Source organism: Hippocampus zosterae, chromosome 18 (assembly GCF_025434085.1).
Source record: "Hippocampus zosterae strain Florida chromosome 18, ASM2543408v3, whole genome shotgun sequence".
NCBI classification, from domain to species: domain Eukaryota; kingdom Metazoa; phylum Chordata; class Actinopteri; order Syngnathiformes; family Syngnathidae; genus Hippocampus; species Hippocampus zosterae.
The window spans coordinates 15,380,775-15,400,241 of NC_067468.1; the positions used below are offsets into that span (position 1 = coordinate 15,380,775).

General features: G+C 48.1%; 3 protein-coding genes across 3 annotated transcripts; 2 read left to right on the forward strand and 1 right to left on the reverse strand.

Moving 5' to 3' along the window:
• Window positions 1-1,631: 1,631 nt before the first annotated feature.
• LOC127590789 (uncharacterized) lies at window positions 1,632-3,527 on the forward strand. Its single transcript, XM_052050219.1, has 2 exons — window positions 1,632-2,001; window positions 2,773-3,527. Exons 1-2 carry the CDS (start codon window positions 1,847-1,849, stop codon window positions 3,209-3,211), a joined length of 594 nt encoding a protein of 197 aa, XP_051906179.1. The 5' UTR covers window positions 1,632-1,846; the 3' UTR covers window positions 3,212-3,527.
• Window positions 3,528-5,548: 2,021 nt separating this feature from the next.
• htr1ab (5-hydroxytryptamine (serotonin) receptor 1A b) lies at window positions 5,549-7,261 on the reverse strand. The gene has a single exon (XM_052050356.1). It carries the CDS (start codon window positions 7,125-7,127, stop codon window positions 5,874-5,876), a length of 1,254 nt encoding a protein of 417 aa, XP_051906316.1. The 5' UTR covers window positions 7,128-7,261; the 3' UTR covers window positions 5,549-5,873.
• A 1,564-nt stretch (window positions 7,262-8,825) lies between these two features.
• Window positions 8,826-19,467, forward strand: c6 (complement component 6). Its single transcript, XM_052051154.1, has 22 exons — window positions 8,826-9,173; window positions 9,282-9,454; window positions 10,320-10,450; window positions 10,576-10,714; window positions 13,331-13,346; window positions 14,154-14,313; window positions 14,527-14,534; window positions 14,715-14,859; window positions 14,925-15,066; window positions 15,390-15,528; window positions 15,723-15,893; window positions 16,064-16,307; window positions 16,463-16,582; window positions 16,663-16,829; window positions 16,910-17,135; window positions 17,274-17,442; window positions 17,559-17,670; window positions 17,760-17,892; window positions 17,973-18,167; window positions 18,254-18,341; window positions 18,427-18,671; window positions 18,772-19,467. The coding sequence occupies exons 1-22, from the start codon at window positions 9,051-9,053 to the stop codon at window positions 18,948-18,950; spliced, it is 3,225 nt and encodes a 1,074-aa protein (XP_051907114.1). The 5' UTR covers window positions 8,826-9,050; the 3' UTR covers window positions 18,951-19,467.

The following is a 19,467-nucleotide window of genomic DNA, read 5'->3' on the forward strand; positions in this document are numbered from 1 at the left end:
CGTCAAGTGCTGACGCCAGAGTCGTATGCTAAAACCAACTAGAGTGAAAATAACACTTTCATCTAGAAAAAGCCCTCCGTACCACCTTGTGAGAGACATTCCGACTTTTTTTTTTTCAAATTCAATTTGGAACCTCTCATGGCAACCACCATCTTTTATATGTGTCACGATTGTGAGGTGGTGATGGTGGACCCCAAAAAGCAGGCAGGAGGGAGGAGCAGGGTGTACTTGATGAATTGTATTGATAAAAACACAGACAACTAAATCCTGAAGTCCTGAAAACAAAATGAATCCAAAGTCGCGAACCAAAACCATGACTAGAACAGAACCATGACAGAAACAAACAAACAGTGACTCAACAGGGAGCGGTCGGGGAGTCATTTTAAACAAACAAACTAATTACATAACGACCAACAGGTATGCAGCTGCAGGGAGAGCCCTACAGTGCCACCTGTTGGTCACAAACAGAATCATGACAATATGATGGTCAACTTCCAATTGGTTATTTTCAAAGCTATTTTTTGAACACAAGATTTCATGGCGGAGCGATGACGACGGACTGCTGAATGAGGAATGATGGATTTAATTTATGGAATTAGCAATGCATAGAATCAAAATGACACGCCATTCTTTTATTGCCTGCGCTTTTACGACAGAGCATTGTTCCTCGTTCCATTTTTCTGCCAGGTTGTCTGGGCGCGTCACCTCTCCCCTCAACCACAATTGGACTTGCGATAACAGATCTTTTAATATGACTCTCTCCGATATCAAAGAATTGTGAAAGTACCAAGCGGGGATATTGAGTGCGAGCTAAGAGTTGCTCCCTTTTGGCTCGGCGCCGGAATCCAAACTTATTAGACCGTTAAATGAAAGCCGGACTTGCATTGAAGCGATCCTTTTTTAGTGCCGGCGTGTGTCATTTATTTGTTTCCTGAATACTGGATAAATCAGATACTAGCAAACCTTTCACAGCGCCTGCCGTCTGTCTGCATCTGGTGACCTCCACCGGCATTGAAGCAGATGTTTACTTCCTCTTTGAGACAACACATGTTTAGTTTCGGTCTTTGCTCCGCATAAAGCGGTATCGCAAACGTCTGACGATGTGTGTTCCGCCTGTGCATCTGGCATGCTGACTCAAATGTCGTTTTATGAGTGTGCATTTATGCTAGTGCATTTTAGCGACTTGTCAGGAAGATGCACATAATGGCGCATTTATTCTCGACATCCTTTCCATGCACATGCATCTCCAAAAAAGAAAACAAAACGTTATCCTAGACTAGTTTCCTGTAACCATGGTGATGGGAAGTCATGGCAGCACTCTGTTAAGGAAGCGCGCCGTTTCCTGTTGTTTTTACTAGCTTCCCTCCAATTGTACATGCCTGGAATTCTGCATTTAGGAGTGGAAGGCTGCGCCACCACACAGTCAGCACACTCTTTTGGTGCTCAAGGCTCAAGGTAAGCTCTGTTTTGGATGACGATCAGGATTTATTCAAACATGTCATATGCATCGCTAGTTCAAGGGTATGCATAAATATATAACATGCAGAAATAAACTGATAAATATAATTTTCCTGAAAATACCGCCAATGGACATGGCTCTTATTCTATACGATAGGCATTAGCGGTAACATTTCATTTTCCAGGCCACTCGAAGCTAAGCATCGCGGACAGCACGGTTTATAGCCGAGTCCCTTGACTCTCTGTCGATCAAAGCCGGTAGCGACGACGGTTCGAGTTGAGGTCGCCAACAGCACTTCAACTTCTTTCTTTCCCCGTCGCGACACAGCTGCGCGGAGCAGGAGCCAGCCAGGCCGAGTCCAAGCAGCAGCCAGAGCCAAGACAAGAAATGGAGACAGCGGAGCCCTCCAGGACATGTCGCTCATCCGAAGCGGTTGGGAAATCGTGCTGGAGTTTGGATGCCAGAGTGGTGATGCTTCTGGTGACTCTCGCCGGAGCTGTCATCTTGTGGCTTCTGTACAGACTGTTACAAACGCGACACAGGTGTGTAGGAACTAACCGCCAAAATTACTTTTGACTTTTGTCTTGATTGAACTGATTGAACCTTTACCGACATGTATGACTTCAGCTCATCATTCTCCGTCACAAACTTTATTTTGTAGTTTCGGGGTACCCGGGGGGGGCAGGGAGGCAGAGAGGCAAGGGGAGTAATCAGGAGGAATCTAGACGAGTGTTTAATCCCACCAAAAAGGAAATCGAGGAGAGTCGAGGAACAACAAATGGACAATGACAACAACAACAACAAACTAAATTCAAGCAAACTGATGAGACAAGGAGCAAAACCTGTGACGGGTAGCCGAGGGAGCCGATTGGTAGACACCGAATGAACCAAAACACTGATCGTGAAATTGTTATTCACATTTACAGTGTCACTGAGTGGGAGCTCGGAACTTCCGGTTAAGTCAAAACTTGTTCCAAAAAAAACTTCAAAATTCAATTTGAAAGGCATACCTTGCAGTCATTAGCATGCCATTATCATTCAGGTGACATTACAAAGCGGGTTCAATGTGTTGAACTAATAATTGCCCACTTTCAAAACTGCGCATAATTACCTCCGCTAATGAGCTTCTGTTTTCGCCATCTGTTGAACATACGGCAACCGTCCACCTTCCTAAGTCAAACCTTAGCACGGGGCTTTCTTTGTTTGGGAACGGTCGAATTTGAGATAGCACTCGAAAGATCGGGCAAGTTGGCCCTCCCTCCATTCGAACGATCATAACATCGGATCACGTCGACTTTTGCGGTGTTCCGCAGGCTGAGGATGGCGAGTGCAAGACACGCTCTGGAGTATCGCGGCTTCTACCACGCGGCCACCTACACGTTCAAGCACCCTCCATCATATGAGAAGCTGTCCAACGGCGACGTTGCGCTCGCCGTTCCACCCGTGCCGACCGTTGCCGTAGCAATACCTGTTGCCGCCACCCCACTGCCACCCATTCCTGTAGCCCTCCCGGCCCCGATGCCGCCGGCCCCGATGCCGCCGGCCCCGGCGCCCGTCCATCCTGAAGTATCTTCACTCCAGGTGACGCCTCCTCTGCCCGCAACCCAAACCGCCGCGCCGAGCCCCCACCTGTCATGGGGAGCCTGCTCAGACGTGGACGTGTACTCTCGGATTGGCGCTTACAGGCCCTCAAGGCTCTCCAGCCTATCCAGTCATTCCAAGGTCATTCTCTTCGAACACTCGTCTCTCTGACCCGAGAGCATGATGCCGATCGCGAAGGCTGATTTCCTACTTCCTCTTCCTGTTGCTATTTCCTTTGGGTAATTATATGAGAACGTTACTTTCTCCGAATTGCGACGTGTTGCAATTCTTCTGCGTTACTTTTGTGTTACCTTCCACAAAACAACTTCAGCAAGCATTTCATGGACCATGGCGAGCGAAATCAGACATGCAGAAGGGGGGGGGGCAAACCGGTACCAACACGTGTCCAAAACCGGCGATCATCCGTTATATTATCAAGTCGTGGTGATTTTCCGCAATTAACTGACAATATGCATTTTGTGCACGACTCCCGACTTATGATTTCTTTTCTTGGAAAGCCTTGATGCCTCTGAAGGCAATCTTGACTTCCTCTCATTCCCAAACAACATGTGGCGAAAGCAACATGGTAATTGTTGTTATTGCCCGCCAAGTTGTCTCCCCTGCAAGAAACCACATCAACCCTTTCAAACTCTGGGATGCAAATGCGCAATTAGCCTTGATCACTTTGTTTGTCGGGCCTCGCCAAAAGACTCGAAAGAAACCACATTTGGATGTGGTTTCATGTAGTTCTCTTCATGTAGTTGGAAGAGAGGAGATAAACACTTCCTGGTGAGTTCAAGTCAATACACTACCATTGACTCCGCATGGGGGATTAGAACAAAACCTGATGACCGTCCCTCCATCCATCCATTTTCTTACCCGCTTCTCCTCACGTGGGGCGCGGGGGTTGCTGGAGCCTATCCCGGCCGTCTTGGGGCAGTAGGCGGGGACTTTGGATGTGTGGTTTGGGTACACCGTGGATTTACAGACCAAGTGACAAGTCCAGGGAGGTGTAATAAACGTGATGTATTGATCATTAATGAAGAGAATGGGACTTTATTGACAAATAAAGCAATGAAGAGTGGTGAAGCTGCGCTGGAATTTGCACTCCAGGGAAGCACCGGGCACCTTATCTACATACATGTTGAACCTGGTCAATAATTGGAAATGAATAAAAAAAAAAATCAAACCATAATTTTGCTATTTTAATGAAATGAGCTCCATCGCTGTTGTCGCTTCACTTCTAAGCCCGGGCAAAAACGATCCAAGAACAAACTTGTAATCCCTTATTTGGGCGTGCTTGTGAAAGGCCATAACATAATTCCTGTGACAGCAGAGTGCCGACGGCGCCTCTGTGGGGTGAGTTTGATGGAACAATACAAGAGTCAAATGCATGCTTTTCACCGCCTTGGAGAAGCTTGGATGACTTGCCGGGCAACTGCACTTGACAGCAAAATGTTCCGCTTCGGTTCCATTCAGCTATCCATTTACAATCATGTGTAACCCGTGCAGAGCCACGGACGGGTAAGCTGATTTAAGTTGCGAGGCCTCAGCTTATCAATCTACTCCCAAGCGTATATGCTCGACGTACCGTTTAATGGAGCACAAATGTAATATGTTTAGTTTAATACAGTAACACGGGATTCATGAAACCACTTGTCCATTTTTTTATTTAGCTATTTATTTTCGAACCAATCGGGAATATATGTTATCACCCGGACCCGTCTTGGGTGGTAGGCGGGGAAATGTGTATACATATTTATACAGTATACTGTATATATATGACATACACAATTCATTGATAATTCACTGCTTTTATTTTGAAGTTTGACAGCTGTTTTGCTTGTTTTCTTATCCTGCAGGATATTGAAACAAATCCTCATTTGGGGTATAAAACAAATCCCAGAATACAAAAAAAAAGAATACAACTGTTCATTGTGTGTGATGGCCGCCAGCTGTGGGCCACTCAAATCCACCTCTGTATTCTTGTGTTGTACCAGGCCTTTGATCAGGTAATTGCCCCTTCGGCTCCCGGAGTTTGCATCTCCCATATGTTGCTATGGCAACCACCTCTCATCCATTTGGGTGCCCCCACCCCACCTCCCTCTCCCTCTGCTGCCTTTCAAGAAATATTGTTTGTTATGAGACCGAGAGTGACAGAGGGAAAGGCCGTGAGAGACACACCCCGACCCGAACAGCGATATCTTTTTAGGTTGAGTGGTGACAAAAAAAAAAAAAATTGAACGAAAGAATGAAAGAAACGAACAAATAAAAATACAAGGCAAGAAAGATGCCTTTGCTCCGGAAATCGAGATTCGCCAATGAGTTCAGCGTTTGCGTTTGCAAAGTACTGTAACGTAAAACTGATCGTCTGAAACAGAAAAGTCCATTTTGCATCTGAATTTTTTTTTTTAACGGAATGAAATCAGAAATCTTGAAACAATATCACACATCACTCAACGTGATTTATTTTTGAGGAAATAAAACCCCAACACTTTATTTTTTTAATGCCAACCGTTTAATTAAAGTCTCACAGATGAACCCAGAAGACATCAACAGCTTTTCAAATGCGTGTGGACAAATCCAGTCTCAATTTCATAGCTGCGCAATTTTAAAAATGACGAGCGGGGTTTTTCTAAATTATATCTTCATTGAACGTGACAGAACAGCATAAGGAGCAAAGAGCTTTATGGATGCACATACCTCAGGTGATATTTAAATACGGGCTGGTTTGCCCGGTGACGGTCCGAGTGGCTTATATAGTCAATTATTTTAGGATCGGTCGCCGGACGGGGCGGTTTGTTGAGGGCAGCTGAGGTCAGGGTGGCGCCCTTTAGGGTCTGCAGAAATGACACTTGATGATTTTCTTAAAAGCCCCCTGAAAGTCTTTGTTGAAGTAGGCGTAAATGATGGGATTGAGCAGCGAGTTGGAGTAGCCCAGCCAGTTGATGACGTCCTCCAGCCAGCGGGGCATGTAACACGACTCCTGGCAGAAGGGCATGACCAGGGCCACGATGAAGAAGGGCAACCAGCAAAGGATGAAGGTGCCCATGATGATGCCCAGCGTCTTCACCGTTTTACGCTCCCGAGCCAAAGCGATCTTCCTCTTGGCCTCGGTGGCCTTCTCGTGCCTGCTCCGGAACAACGGCGCGGCGCTCGGCGTGTTAGGCAGCGGCAGGTTGTCTTTGAGACTGCCGTGAACCTGGATGATCTCCAGAGATTCTCCGTCCTCGGCGTGCTTGACGGCGCCGTTGACGCACGGCTCCGGCCGCGGCTCCACGCTTCGTTTCCAGCTTTTGCTCTGCGATTCCCGCGGAGTCTTTTTGCGGGAGGGCGCGGGCGACGCGGCCGAGCGGGAGTCGGCCACTTTCTTTTTCTCGCTTTTACGCACGGTCCTCCGAATGCGGAACCTGGCCGCTTTGAAGATGCGGCCGTACAGAACCAGCATGAGAGCGAGCGGAATGTAGAAAGCGCCGAAGGTGGAATAAATGGTGTACCAGGGGTCTTGCCGGATCTTGCACTGCTTGGGGTTCTTTCTGTCTTCCTCCACGCTGTTGGGCTGCGAGCGCATGATCAACATCGGCGGTACCGAGATGGAGAAGCCCACCAGCCAAGTGACGCCGATCAAAATCGCCGCCCTGCGAGGCGTCCTCTTCTTCATGTAGTCTATGGGCTCGGTAATAGCCCAGTAGCGGTCCAGCGCGATGGCGCACAGGTGCAATATGGACGAGGTGCAGCATAACACGTCCAGAGAGATGAAGATGTCGCAGGAAATCTGACCCAGCGTCCACCTGTTCAAGACCTGGTACAGAGCCGCCATGGGCAGAACCAGAACCGACACCATTAAATCGGTGACGGCGAGGGAACCGATCAAAAAGTTGGCCACGTTCTGCAACGAGCGCTCCAGGGCGACCGCCGCCACCACGCACGCGTTGCCAAAAATGGCGCACAGGATGAGCGCGCACAGGAGGAAGGAGGTGAGCACTTGGGAACTCAGCCTCACCTCCTCGTCTCCGGTGCCTGTGCCGCTTCGGTTGAAAGGGAGCTCGGACTGAGACGAGACCGTCGTGTTGCTTGCGTCCTCCATGCCGCTCGGGCTGCGATTTAGAAACGCTCCTGGGTGGCGCAGAGCGCGCCGTCCCACTTTGAGCAGCGCATAGCGGAACAGACACTCTTGGAGGCTCGCGGCTCACAGAGATGCTGCGTATTTATACCGCCGCGTCACGCTGGTTCGTGTGATGGTGCGGGGAGGAAGCTAATTGCGCCCTGGCTGTGTTGTCGTGGGACAGTCAAACAATCATTTCGTTCCTCCCAAGCCATCCAGTGCATTTAAGTTTTCCCACGTTTAATGTATGCATGCAGAAATGATATCTACATGTTATTACTTAGTTATTATTACTAGACACGCACAAAAAGGTACGATCGAGATCAATACATTCATACATTCATTTTCCAAGCCGCTTAATCCTCACGGGGGGTGTATGTGTGTGTGGTGGAGTCTATCCCAGCCATCATCGGGCAGTAGGCGGGGGGACACCCTGAACCGGTTGCCAAGCCAATCGCAGGGCACACAGAGACGCACAAGCCATCCGATTTCAGTTTGGGGCTTTGGTCACGTCGGATTGGACTCGCAAGACAATGCGGCACCGTTTTCCGCTTCTTTCTTTTTCGGAACTCAGCCTGGAAAGCGGAAGGAAGCCTCTTTCCGGAGAGTGTCCGGCGTTGGCGAGTAGTTTTTTCAAAAATGCCTCACGTGTTAAAGTGGCCTCTGCCCAGCTGCCGCAAATCCTTCCGTAACTTGCGGGGTGACTTAAGGACTTCTTATCTTGTGTGTCTACAGTGTCATATTCTCTCACACGCAAATCTCGCCGGGTTACGGGATTTGAAGACGTTGCAGCCAACCGTGGATGGAAACGGGGGAAAAAACGCTTCTGAATCATGTTAAATGACTGTCTGCAGGTTAAATCAGTCACTTCACAAATCGCATCACAAATTGCTCACGTAAAAAAAAAAAAAATGGACGGAAAATTATTGACTGCAAATTGTATCTTTGCTCATGCAGGAAGTACAATGAGCCCCTGCACTTTTATGGCCATTAAAAAGGATGCATTGAACTTTTTGTGGCCGAGTGATTCGCACGTTGGCGAATGGACGCTAATTTCGTGTCGGGTTGCGGCAGGCTTGGAGAACTGTAGCACGGAGTGCATCTTAGCTCAATGCACACACTGACGCTGAAGGGTGTAAGATAAGACAAGGACTAAAAAAAGGAATTGCCACAATAAGGTCTTTGGGTTCAATGCCGAATCACTTACTTGTGTATTCAACGCTTGGGGTTCGTCTTGTTTAACTACATGACTACATGCAGCTTAAATTTAACTCTATGATTTGTTTTTTTTGGGGGGTGGGGGGGTTGGTTCACATTTCTCAGAAAACGGCATGGTTCAACTCTCGGTAAACACGTCAACATTTTAAAACCCGCCCGGCAATCATTTCAAATCATGTGTATGATTTTTCCGTTTTTTAAATCGAGTCTAAAACCCTTGAACCTCACAAGAAAACTTAAGTGAAGTCTGAAAGTACTCAGGATCTTCAACAAAAAGGAAAAAAAAATCTTTGAAATCGCAACTCTGCTAAAGTAGCAGTTGCAGGTGTCCTCAGACTGTGCGGCGTCTGAAGGGTTAAGGCGAAGTCAGGCGGGAGGGTGACGACTTGTTTCCCCTCCTCACAACGTGAGCGTGCGGCGGAAGACGTCGGAGCCTCCCCCCTCGGCCTTCACGAGCGGCTGAAGGTGACTCTCCTCTCGGCTGGGGGATGCAGAGGGAGTCCATCCGCCCCGCTACACGATCCTCATCCGGGGAACATCTGTTCGCCTCATTCGGGGCTAGATAACCGCCCCCCCCCCTCCCCCTGCGGCGTCCTCGCCGGTATCGTCTTCTATTTTTTTTTTTTTTTTGCTCCGCTTAGAGGACACAGCAAGCCGCCAGAAGAAGACGGGCGCCTCTCTGCATGCATGACTTCTGCACCGTGCGGGCGGAAAAAGCGCCCCCGATCCGCCGGCAGCGTCTTGCCCGTCACCAGAGGGCCGACGACGGATTCGGAGCACCGGGAGAGCACCGTGGACGTCAGCAGGATGGTGAGTTTCTGCCCGCAGCAAGATGCTTCCCCGTCGGCAGCCCATTTCAAGGGGGGGCTGCGCAGGTGCGGAAAACAACAAGCGGATGATTTTTTTTTTTGTGTTCAGACTGTGCAGGAATTCAACACCCTGGTGGCGCTCTACCGGGAACAGGTCATTTCTGTGGGTGAGATGTCAGCCGACTGTCCCTCCCTGCGGGCTCAGATGCACTACACGCGAGCGAAAGGATGCTCGATGGCCCGGGCTGCGCATCAAGACCTCGCCCTCATCGCTGTGTCTGGGTAAGCATGCGAGTCACCTTGTTGTGTGGCAGTACGAAATAGCAAGGACGGGATTTGCCTTGCTTATTTATAGCAGTGGTGCCCGACCTTTTTTTTTTTTTTTTTCGAGACAAGTCCACACCGTTCGCAGAAATGCAAACCATTTTTTTTTTCGTATCGCTGTTAATTTGCTGGTGGCCCGGTAGCCCAGTGGTTAGCACGTCGGCTTCACAGTGCAGAGGTACCGGGTTCGATTCCAGCTCCGGCCTCCCTGTGTGGAGTTTGCATGTTCTCCCCGGGTTTGCGTGGGTTTTCTCCGGGTGCTCCGGTTTCCTCCCACATTCCAAAAACATGCGTGGCAGGCTGATTGAACACTCTAAATTCTCCCTAGGTGTGAGTGTGAGTGCGAATGATTGTTCGTTTCTGTGTGCCCTGCGATTGGCTGGCAACCGATTCAGGGTGTCCCCCGCCGACTGCCCGAGGACAGCTGGGATAGGCTCCAGCACCCCCCGCGACCCTAGTGAGGATCAAGCGGCTCGGAAGATGAATGAATGAATGAATGAATGAATTTGCCTTATCACGTGAACACAATTGTTTGCTAAATGACCATCCGAAACACCGCGTTAGCATCATCGCTACTTGCAAACGGGTCTGATGAAAAGATGCTTTGCAAATACTTGAGCGAGAGACAAATCAATGATCCGTTGGACATGAGGTAACCCGACCCCCCAATAATCGGATTAAAATGAAGGGCTACCCCGGGAGTCTTATTTGGGGTTTTGCGCACGTTTACATGGCCTGTTGTCATTTTTCCGTCTTCTGTTCTTATCGAGCGTGTGCCCCTTTCTTCAATTCCAACTCCTCCCTTAATCAACCGCCACTGCAGCCCGGAGGACGGAGAGATACACCCGGAGATATGCCGGCTTTTCATCCAGCTGCAGTGTTGCTTGGAGATGTTCATCACGGAGATGTTGAAGTCCATGTGCCTGCTGGGGGTGTTGCAGCTTCACAGAAAAAGTACAATCGCCAGACTGAGCTTATCCACGCGTTTACCCAATTTAACCGTCGCGGCGTCAATCCAGAGTATGGAGAACGTATTTATTTTGCTTCAAGAAATGTTATTTTGTGTTTGGCCCCCGGAGGAACCGACTCCGAGCCGAAGATGGACTTCAGGGTGGATGAAAGTTCGGATGTTCCCATCCTCGAGGACCGCTCCTCCTCACCCATCGACTACCCTCACGATCCGTGGCTGGTGGGAGTCCACATTGAAAACATTGAGAGGTATGCAGAGTGACTTTTTCCCCTCGTGCTTTACACTGCTTGTTCATTGAGACATTTTTTTTCCTCCATGCAAAAATCAGATTCGTCACGACTTCTGTTTTTGTGTTGGCAGAGATATGCAGGAGATGAGAAATCTGCTTAGCAAACTCAGGGACACAATGCCTTTGCCACTGAAAAATCAAGGTGTGTCAACAGTGAAATTTGATGTTTACCATTTTCGATTGTAACTCGTGTCGATGCGATGTTTCCGGAACGGCTGAACTTTATTTGGGATTCATCTGAACCATTTGAAGCGGTGGCAGTTGACTCATATTTAACATGAGTTTGAATATATATTCATTCATTCATTCATTCATCTCCCGTACCGCTTGATCCTCACTAGGGTCGCGGGGGGTGCTGGAGCCCATCCCAGCCGTCTCCGGGCAGTAGGCGGGGGACACCCTGAATCGGTTGCCAGCCAATCGCAGGGCACACAGAAACAAACAACCATTCGCACTCACACTCACACCTAGGGACAATTTAGAGTGTTCAATCAGCCTGCCACGCATGTTTTTTTGGAATGTGGGAGGAAACCGGAGCACCCGGAGAAAACCCACGCAGGCCCGGGGAGAACATGCAAACTCCACATGGAGCAGGCCCGGGGAGAACATGCAAACTCCATGTGGAGTTTGCATGTTCTCCCCGGGCCTGCGTGGGTTTTCTCCGGGTGTTCCGGTTTCCTCCCACATTCCAAAAACATGCGTGGCAGGCTGATTGAACACTCTAAATTGTCCCTAGGTGTGAGTGTGAGCGTCGATGGTTGTTCGTCTCTGTGTCCCCTACAATTGGCTGGCAACCGATTCAGGGTGTCCCCCGCCTACTGCCCGGAGACAGCTGGGATAGGCTCCAGCACCCCCCGCGACCCTAGTGAGGATCAAGCGGTTCGGAAGATGAATGAATGAATGAATTAATATATATATCAGGGTGTTTGTCAGTTGAGTCGTACAGGTTAAAGGTCACATTAATGGGGTCAAAAACTTTGGAAGTCATTTATCTCGGTATTTTGATACTTTCTCGATCCACGAACAACCGCTCATGTTGGAAGAGGACCCAATTGTGTATTTTGTACTACGTATGAACCCGAATGCTGTGTGTGTGTGTGTCACAGACGACAGCAGCTTGTTGAATCTGACTCCACACCCGCTGGTCCGCCAAAGGAAGAGACGCTTCCCAGGACTCTGCTGCATGGTGTCCGGTTAACAGTCGCCGACTCCGTTCATCGTGTACTGTACACCAACGCTTTTGGGTTCTCCTCTCGCCGTCGTTCCCCAATCAGCGGACGGTCCCTCCAGCATTGAATTAGAATATCTTTCCACAAACGGCACTGTTTAGATCGCATCGGCCTTTTAGTCTTTCGTGGTGTTTCCAGGAGTTGAGAAGGTTTTGCATTTATTTTTCAGTTTTCAACATATACGGTTGTGTTGAATTAAATTGTATATATTTGGGCTATGCACAAGCATTATCACCGTTCTTGTTTTCTCACTGTGCTCGTGTCCCGTCGATATGTGCGTCACAGTACACGGCGTTAATCGCAGATACGTACTGTATGTTTCACAGCGGGTACACGCTGTGGACAAAATAGTGTGTCGGTGGGGTGTCGCATCCCCACACCTGGTTCCAATGATGCGTTTCATTTCAGAGAGAGGGGGCGAAGGGGAATCAACGTTTTGTTTTTGTTTTTTTCTTGATGTTGTTCATCTTTGATTTCCCCTTTTCGAGTGTTGATGCACGGCGGTGGTATTGGTTGATCGACTGACACGTGTCCCAACTGCAAGATTTATCAGCATGACACTGAGTTTGAATGAAAACCACCCGTTGTCCTTTCCTTCAACGGTAACCTTTTTTAGCGATTATCCGCTAAAAAAGAAAACCAAAAAAAAGAATGATATCAATTTCCCAGTGAGCACCAGTCAAATCAATCAATCAAAACTGGCCTCATTTGACCTTCTCTGTGTTTATATTACAACCGAGACTCCAAGGTCGAAATCAATGAAAGTCTTCATTTGGTTAATCACGCTTTTATGACGTCATGACCGTTTTCAATAATGCATGTGTGGCTTGGTCATTGCCCCCTCTAGCGGACACGAGTAGACCTCGCAGTCATTTTTCAGCAACAGCATGCCAAGCAACGTCTTTTTCGGCTTGACATCTTTCCGCAGAAACTCAACACGATTCCACTTGAAGACAAATGTCACTGATCACGTCGATCTGTACTCCAGTCCTTTCTCCACTGAATGTAAATGCAAAGGAATCGAAAAGTTCACGTTGATCTTGAACCATTCTTTTCATGCGGATTTTTATTATCATGGCATGTATTGTGTAGTTAGTGTCCTTCCATGTAGACAAGCGACGCCTATGTATGTACAGCTTAATTTTTATAATGTGAATAAAGTTTTCTATCCACTACTTCAGTTTTCCGAGTCGTGAACATATGGCCATTAAAAATACGGACTTCATTGTATTCCCGCGGTCCCGTATGTGTCAGATGTCACTAATGGATGGATGCTACAAATATAGCACAAACATTTGTCATCATGGCCGAGGAGAGGATAATGTTCTCACATTCCTTTCCCCAAGACCAAATTTAAACAAACAGGATTGAGAAATGGAAAGTCAAATTTGCTCAAAATAAATGCTATTCACTGTTGCGGGTTCAAGGGGTTCTCAAATGGAACTCATAAATTATGTCCTTGCGATATTTTGGCTATATCGACGACATCTCGGTCTGGTAATGATGGACGTACTCCAAAAACAATGAAAAACAACCCATGTATCTGAGAAAGAGCCAACTTTTTCTGAAACACTCCTAACCATGGATCCATTTCACAAATTACGGCATGACGCGAATAAAGGATCACTGAGCAGAAAACGTTTCCTCTTCTCTCTGAATCTGAACGTGTCAAGATTCAACACGGCACATCTGGAGCATATCTGGCACATACGGGAAACTCCTCTCAGTGTTTTCCTTCCCGCAATTTGGAGGGACAACTAGTTTATGTTACTTCACATGTTCAGAATTTTGTTATCAAAAAAAAAGGTACGCCAATTTGAACTTTTTTTTTAACGCTGAGCGGGAAGTTGGTCCAAAACGAGCTGGATTCAAGGAGAAAATTCCAGAGGGAGGGTGCACATATAAGGACCTGTCAATACAAATTTCGGTTCAGAATCAGCTCTGCCTGCAGTGCAGACAACCTCCCAGACTCAACAGTTATCGGCTGAGACGCCACCCTGTGTGCGGTGAGTCGGACTATTTCATCCGTCTTCGCGTGCTGTATTGTGATGCCGTTTACGTCATGTTATACCAAAACGTAAACGACATGAGTAATTATGTCCCGGATATGCACTTTTCCTTCAGTTCCTCCCGATGGACTCTTCCACCGGTTTGCTCCCGCTGTTCCATCTCCTCACTTTGATATCCGCCGGTCTGTCTTGTTTTTGCGATCGCTACCCCTGGAGCCCATGGTCTGCCTGCTCCCGGACATGCAACCACGGCACGCAGAGCAGACAAAGGCAAGGGGTGCCCCCTTGGTTGACGCTAAACAGCTCAAAATCGATAGATTGTGGATTCTGATGCAAAAGATTTGTTTTGTTCAGGACGTTTCAATATGACGATTACTACTGGAAGAGCAGCTGTCATCAGCTGTGCAAGAGTCGTGACAGCAAAGCTTGTAATGTGCAGGCTTGTCCCATAAATTGCCTGCTGACAGAGTTTGGGCCTTGGTCTGACTGCTCCCCTTGTGCCAAGAAACAGGCAAGTCACATTGCAAAACTAGTACAAAAGGTTCCTTCGTCAGCACATTTCAGTTTTTTAAAAAGGACATCCGAGCAAGGGACTGTGATGGAATTGGAGACGAGGGATCTCGGGATGGAGGACAGCCATTATTCGAATTTTTTTTAGGGAAGTCTTTTGCATGAGAAAACAAAGTAGCGATTAGCTTTTCTTTTGATGTCGCCGCCGCAGTTACGGACCAGGGCGATCCAGACGCCATCCCAGTTTGGTGGCGCGTCATGCGATGTGGAACTAATGGAAGAGAGGCCCTGTTATCCTGCCACAGAGTGCAAGCTGGCACCAATCGACTGCGGAGACAACTTCAAATGCGAAAACGGTATCGGTAACCTCTGTATTGAATCTGCGGCAGACTTCTTCTGACATCTTGGCTCGCCGTTTCAGGACGCTGCATCAACGCCACACTCACTTGCAACAAACAGAACGACTGCGAAGATAACTCTGACGAGAGGGATTGCGCCGACTTCAAAGTTGTGTGTCCAGCCGAGAAGAGAGTGGCTCCCGGTGCTGACCTGGTGGGGAACGGGTGAGCAAAAGGTCAAGGCAGCAGCTCGCATTCCGTGCAGCCACGCCCATAAATCTTCTTGCTTTGCCAACAAGAATGAACATCAGTTGGGCCCAGCATCCTAAATTGGCTTGCTCCCACATTCCTAAACATCCATGTTTGTTTTATTGAAAAGGAAATGATTTTAGGGAGGCAAAGTGCGAGTCTATCTCCCCCTCTTGGTTAGGATAGCTTCCAGTGCAGCCGGCACCCTGACCTTCTCTATCATAACCGAAACGCTATTTAGCTTTCTGCTCATCTTCAAGGTGTTCCGGATTGAACCGCTAACGGATATATTTTGGAAGGTTCGATGCGCTGGCAAATGAGCCGCGAGGGGCCGTCCTGGACAACATGTTCATGGGAGGAAGCTGTATCATCAGGAGGCCTCAGAGCACGCTGCTTTACCATCGGATACCGCACAACTTTGAGAGCTTTGACATTCAGGTAACGTCAAGTACCAAAAGAAGATGCGCTTCGGTTTCGTCTCGTCCCGTTTGGTTCGACAACAACACAAATGTGGCATATTGTCGTTTAAAGCAATCAATTAGTGAAAGACGGGGCCACGCCCTCTGGTTTGCCTTCGATCGGATCTTTGCAACAAAGTTGCTATTCATTTTGTTGTGCTCGCGGTCGTGAAGGCTGGCGTGATGGAAGACTTCAGCACGGATCCCCGCCCTCTGCACTCCGAGTCCATTCATGTGAAGAAGTCCAATGAGGAGGAGAGAAACCAAGACGTCTTTTTCTTTGGACGGCGGTTTGTGACGTCACATATAAAGTCAAAGGACGCGTTCGAAGCGTCAAAGAAATCGGTGAGTAAGCAAACGAGTTCAAATAATTATTTCATGGAACACGTTCGCCTTTCGCGGCTTTGCTCCTTCGTGGATTGTTGAAGGAAAAATATTGTGAGCGATGTTGAACAATCACATGAGGATTGTTTCATCGACCAAGTTAAATGTAATCATTCATTCGTTCTTGTTAGGATTCCATGTTTTTCCGGGTGCACCAGGTTCTGCCTGTGTCCACCTTCAAAGTTCGGGATCCAAGCGATTTGGTCTTGTCCGGACCGTTCCTCAAGTTCCTCCACGCTCTTCCCGTCGAATACAACTACGGCCTCTACAGAAACATCTTTCAACGCTTTGGAACTCATTACTACAGCTCAGGGACACTTGGAGGCCTCTATGATCTGCTCTACCAGTACAACCGAGAGGAGCTTACCAGTTCAGGTGCGGGAAGCCCCGAGGTTCTTGGTACTCCACGGAACTAAAAGCTATCCAATGTTGCATTAAAACCGTAACGAGGAACTTTAACTACTAATCAAATACAACAAATGCGATGTCCTTTTTGTGCGGCGACATTCTTGATGGTTTCTCGACAACAGGTGAAACGGAGGAACATGTTAAAGGCTGTCTGGGCCGAGAGACCAAATGGAGAATCGTTCTGGCTCAAGGGAGGGCTCTACCGATGTGCGCCGACAACAAAATGACTCAAAAATATCAAGGTTCCTGCCACTCGGCAACAGCAAACACAAAGACGAGTATTGCCGGCGCGTATTTGTTTTCATGTCCTTGTCCGGGCCAGGCTCATACATCCAGGCAGCGGAGAAGTCCTACTCTGCGGTGAAAGGCGGACGGGCCAGAGAGGCGGCGTCTCTGGCAAGTGAGAGGCAAGGCCCCGCTCCTGATCGAACCTCCTTCAAGAACTGGGCCAAGTCTGTCCTCGATAATCCCGCTGTGGTTGATTTCAAGGTTCAATTGAAAAGATTGTATTGAACTCAATTCAAAGAAAATCAAATAAAGGACCGACTTTACATTTTGTGATGAACCAGGTGCAGCCAATCCTAGATCTGGTGCGGGGGATCCCGTGTGCGGCCACAAAGAGGAGGCACTTGACCAAAGCCTTGCTGCAGTACTTGCAAGAGTTTGATACCTGCAAGTGCGCCCCCTGCCCCAACAATGCCAGAGCCTTTCTCTTTGGGACTGAGTGCAAGTGTGCCTGCCAGACCGGCACATTTGGGCCCAACTGCGAGCAGAGAGCTCCTGACTACGATTCAGGTACACTTGACCACTGCGCGATACGTGACCCGACACGTGATCGTCAGCTGGATGAGTGAAACGAAACTCCGCTCATGACAAAGAATCGTTGAAGTAATACCTCTCTGGTTATCGACTTGTATGTTTTGAAACTCACAGAGGAAGTCGATGGCTCCTGGAGCTGTTGGGGACCATGGAGTCGCTGTGGCGCCTTCATGAAGAGACATCGCAGAAGGAGGTGTGACAACCCTGCCCCCCTGAGAGGAGGCCAACCCTGCAAGGGTCCCGACAGCGATGAGGAACCGTGTCACATCTCCCTTTTCAAACCGTAGGAAAAGTTCAAACGAGAAAACACATGACGAGAGTCAACTGCTACAAACAACGACGGGAATGATACTCGTCGTAATGAATCTGATCTGTTTCCCTTCATGTCGTCTTGTCCAGACATGAAACATGTGACAACGATGATGACTTCACGACCGGACGGAGGGAGGAGCTTCCTCCTGGTGTGCAGGGTTGTCGCAGGCCAAAGCCTCCTGACAACAGCTTCCTCAGGGTAAAGGCAATCATATTCAGTGGCTGTCTGGCAGGATACCTAAAAGTGATCTTCTTTCTCTTGAACCTTTCCATTTTTTGCGTGTCCAGAAAGCAAAGCAATACTATAATTTTGGCGAGGATGAAGAGTTCCAGTGTTTCACAGGATTTGAGCTGGTGGGTTTCCAGTTCATCAATTGTCTCCCTGACGGGACGTGGAGCCAATCAAAAGGAAGCTGCCTAAGTGGGTTTCGGGTTCTTGGAATACGTTGCCATGTCATGATCTGCCTTTCTTCATGATTGCATGTTCTCCTCCACTTTTAGGAAAGATATGTCTTCCCCCCGATATTCCTGACGGCATGACGTTGTTCCCCAGCAAAGAAGAGTACAAAGTGGCCGATTCGGTGGGTTTGAACTGCGTTGAGGCGGGTTTGTCGCCGCTGCCTCGAGGCTTTTACAGGTGCAGCGACGCTCTCACCTGGGAACCTCCGTTACCTGCAGGATTGCACTGCACCGATGGTACATACATGCGGCTTCATGTGTGAAAATATCATTTTCTGATATTTTCCCTCAAGAAACTCAAGACTTCTCTTGTTACTTTACAGAGGAACCTTTTGAACCGGATAGTCAGTGTGGTCCAGGGGAGAAACACCAAGGCTCCCGGTGTGTCTGCATACCGCGGGAGAATTGCCTGTAAGTTTTTCACAAATATTCTTTCATTTTGTGGACGATACATACAGTAACGTCTATATATGTCTGTGTGTGATTGTACACCCAGATCCGAACCACAGGATCTCTGTATCCTGAACACTGACATCAACGTCACTGTGCCGATGTCCCTCTGCTCCTTCAACGCCGGCCGTTGCCACGGCGATCCACTCTTCTTTGTCTCCGAAGGCGCTTGCGACACCGTGGATCCGGATAAACTGGAGTGGGCCCGTTTCCGAGCCAAGTTTGCCTCCAAGAGTTCTCTCAAAGAGTCGTGTGATCTTGACACGTGTTATGAATGGGAGAGATGTTCAAGTAAGTGTGACTGATGATTATTTTTTGGGGCATTTTTTTACAACTGAAATGGAATCAATCAATCCAAACACATTTATGTCCGTCCCCATTGCGTCTACAGCATCTCAGAAGTGTGAGTGCATTGCTGCTCGCGAGTGTCCCCAAGTTGAGAAGCACAAGTTCTGTCTGATGCTAACCAGGATCCAGAGGACTCGCAGTGTGGACCTTTGCTCCATGGCTGCTCTGAAGTGTGCCAACTATCAATTTGAGATCCTCAATGAAGGTGTGTGCGAATCCTGATCACCTAAAAAAATGATGTCATTATACTTTTGTGAAAAATTACATTTTCAAAAAAGCAAAATACATGATACAATAATAAATACTCCTGCCATAATTCTAAATGACCAGAAAATATGTGCATTGGAGTTTTAAATAAGCTAAAGATGGACTGCCGAAATCAGGCCCACCTAAATGCACTGACAATACAACAGATTATGGAGAAGCAAGTGTACTTTGGAAGCATTTTTGGATTTTTGACGTTCTCGCGAGCTTGCCACGGCTGCCTTGTTCTATTCTGCCACTCTTTTTCATTCATACGTTTTGAACCCATTTAGTGAATCACTTCTGTTTGCTCTCAACGCTTTTCAATGTCATGAAAAATCATGTGATGCTACGTGCGTGACAGACATAATACGGGCTAAATAGAGACTGAGACATGTTTCACAAAGCGTTACGATGAGTGTCGCAAAATGGATGAACGTCGTTGCCAAAGATTGCAATTTGCTTGGACACAATAAAGACATGACATGACAATCTC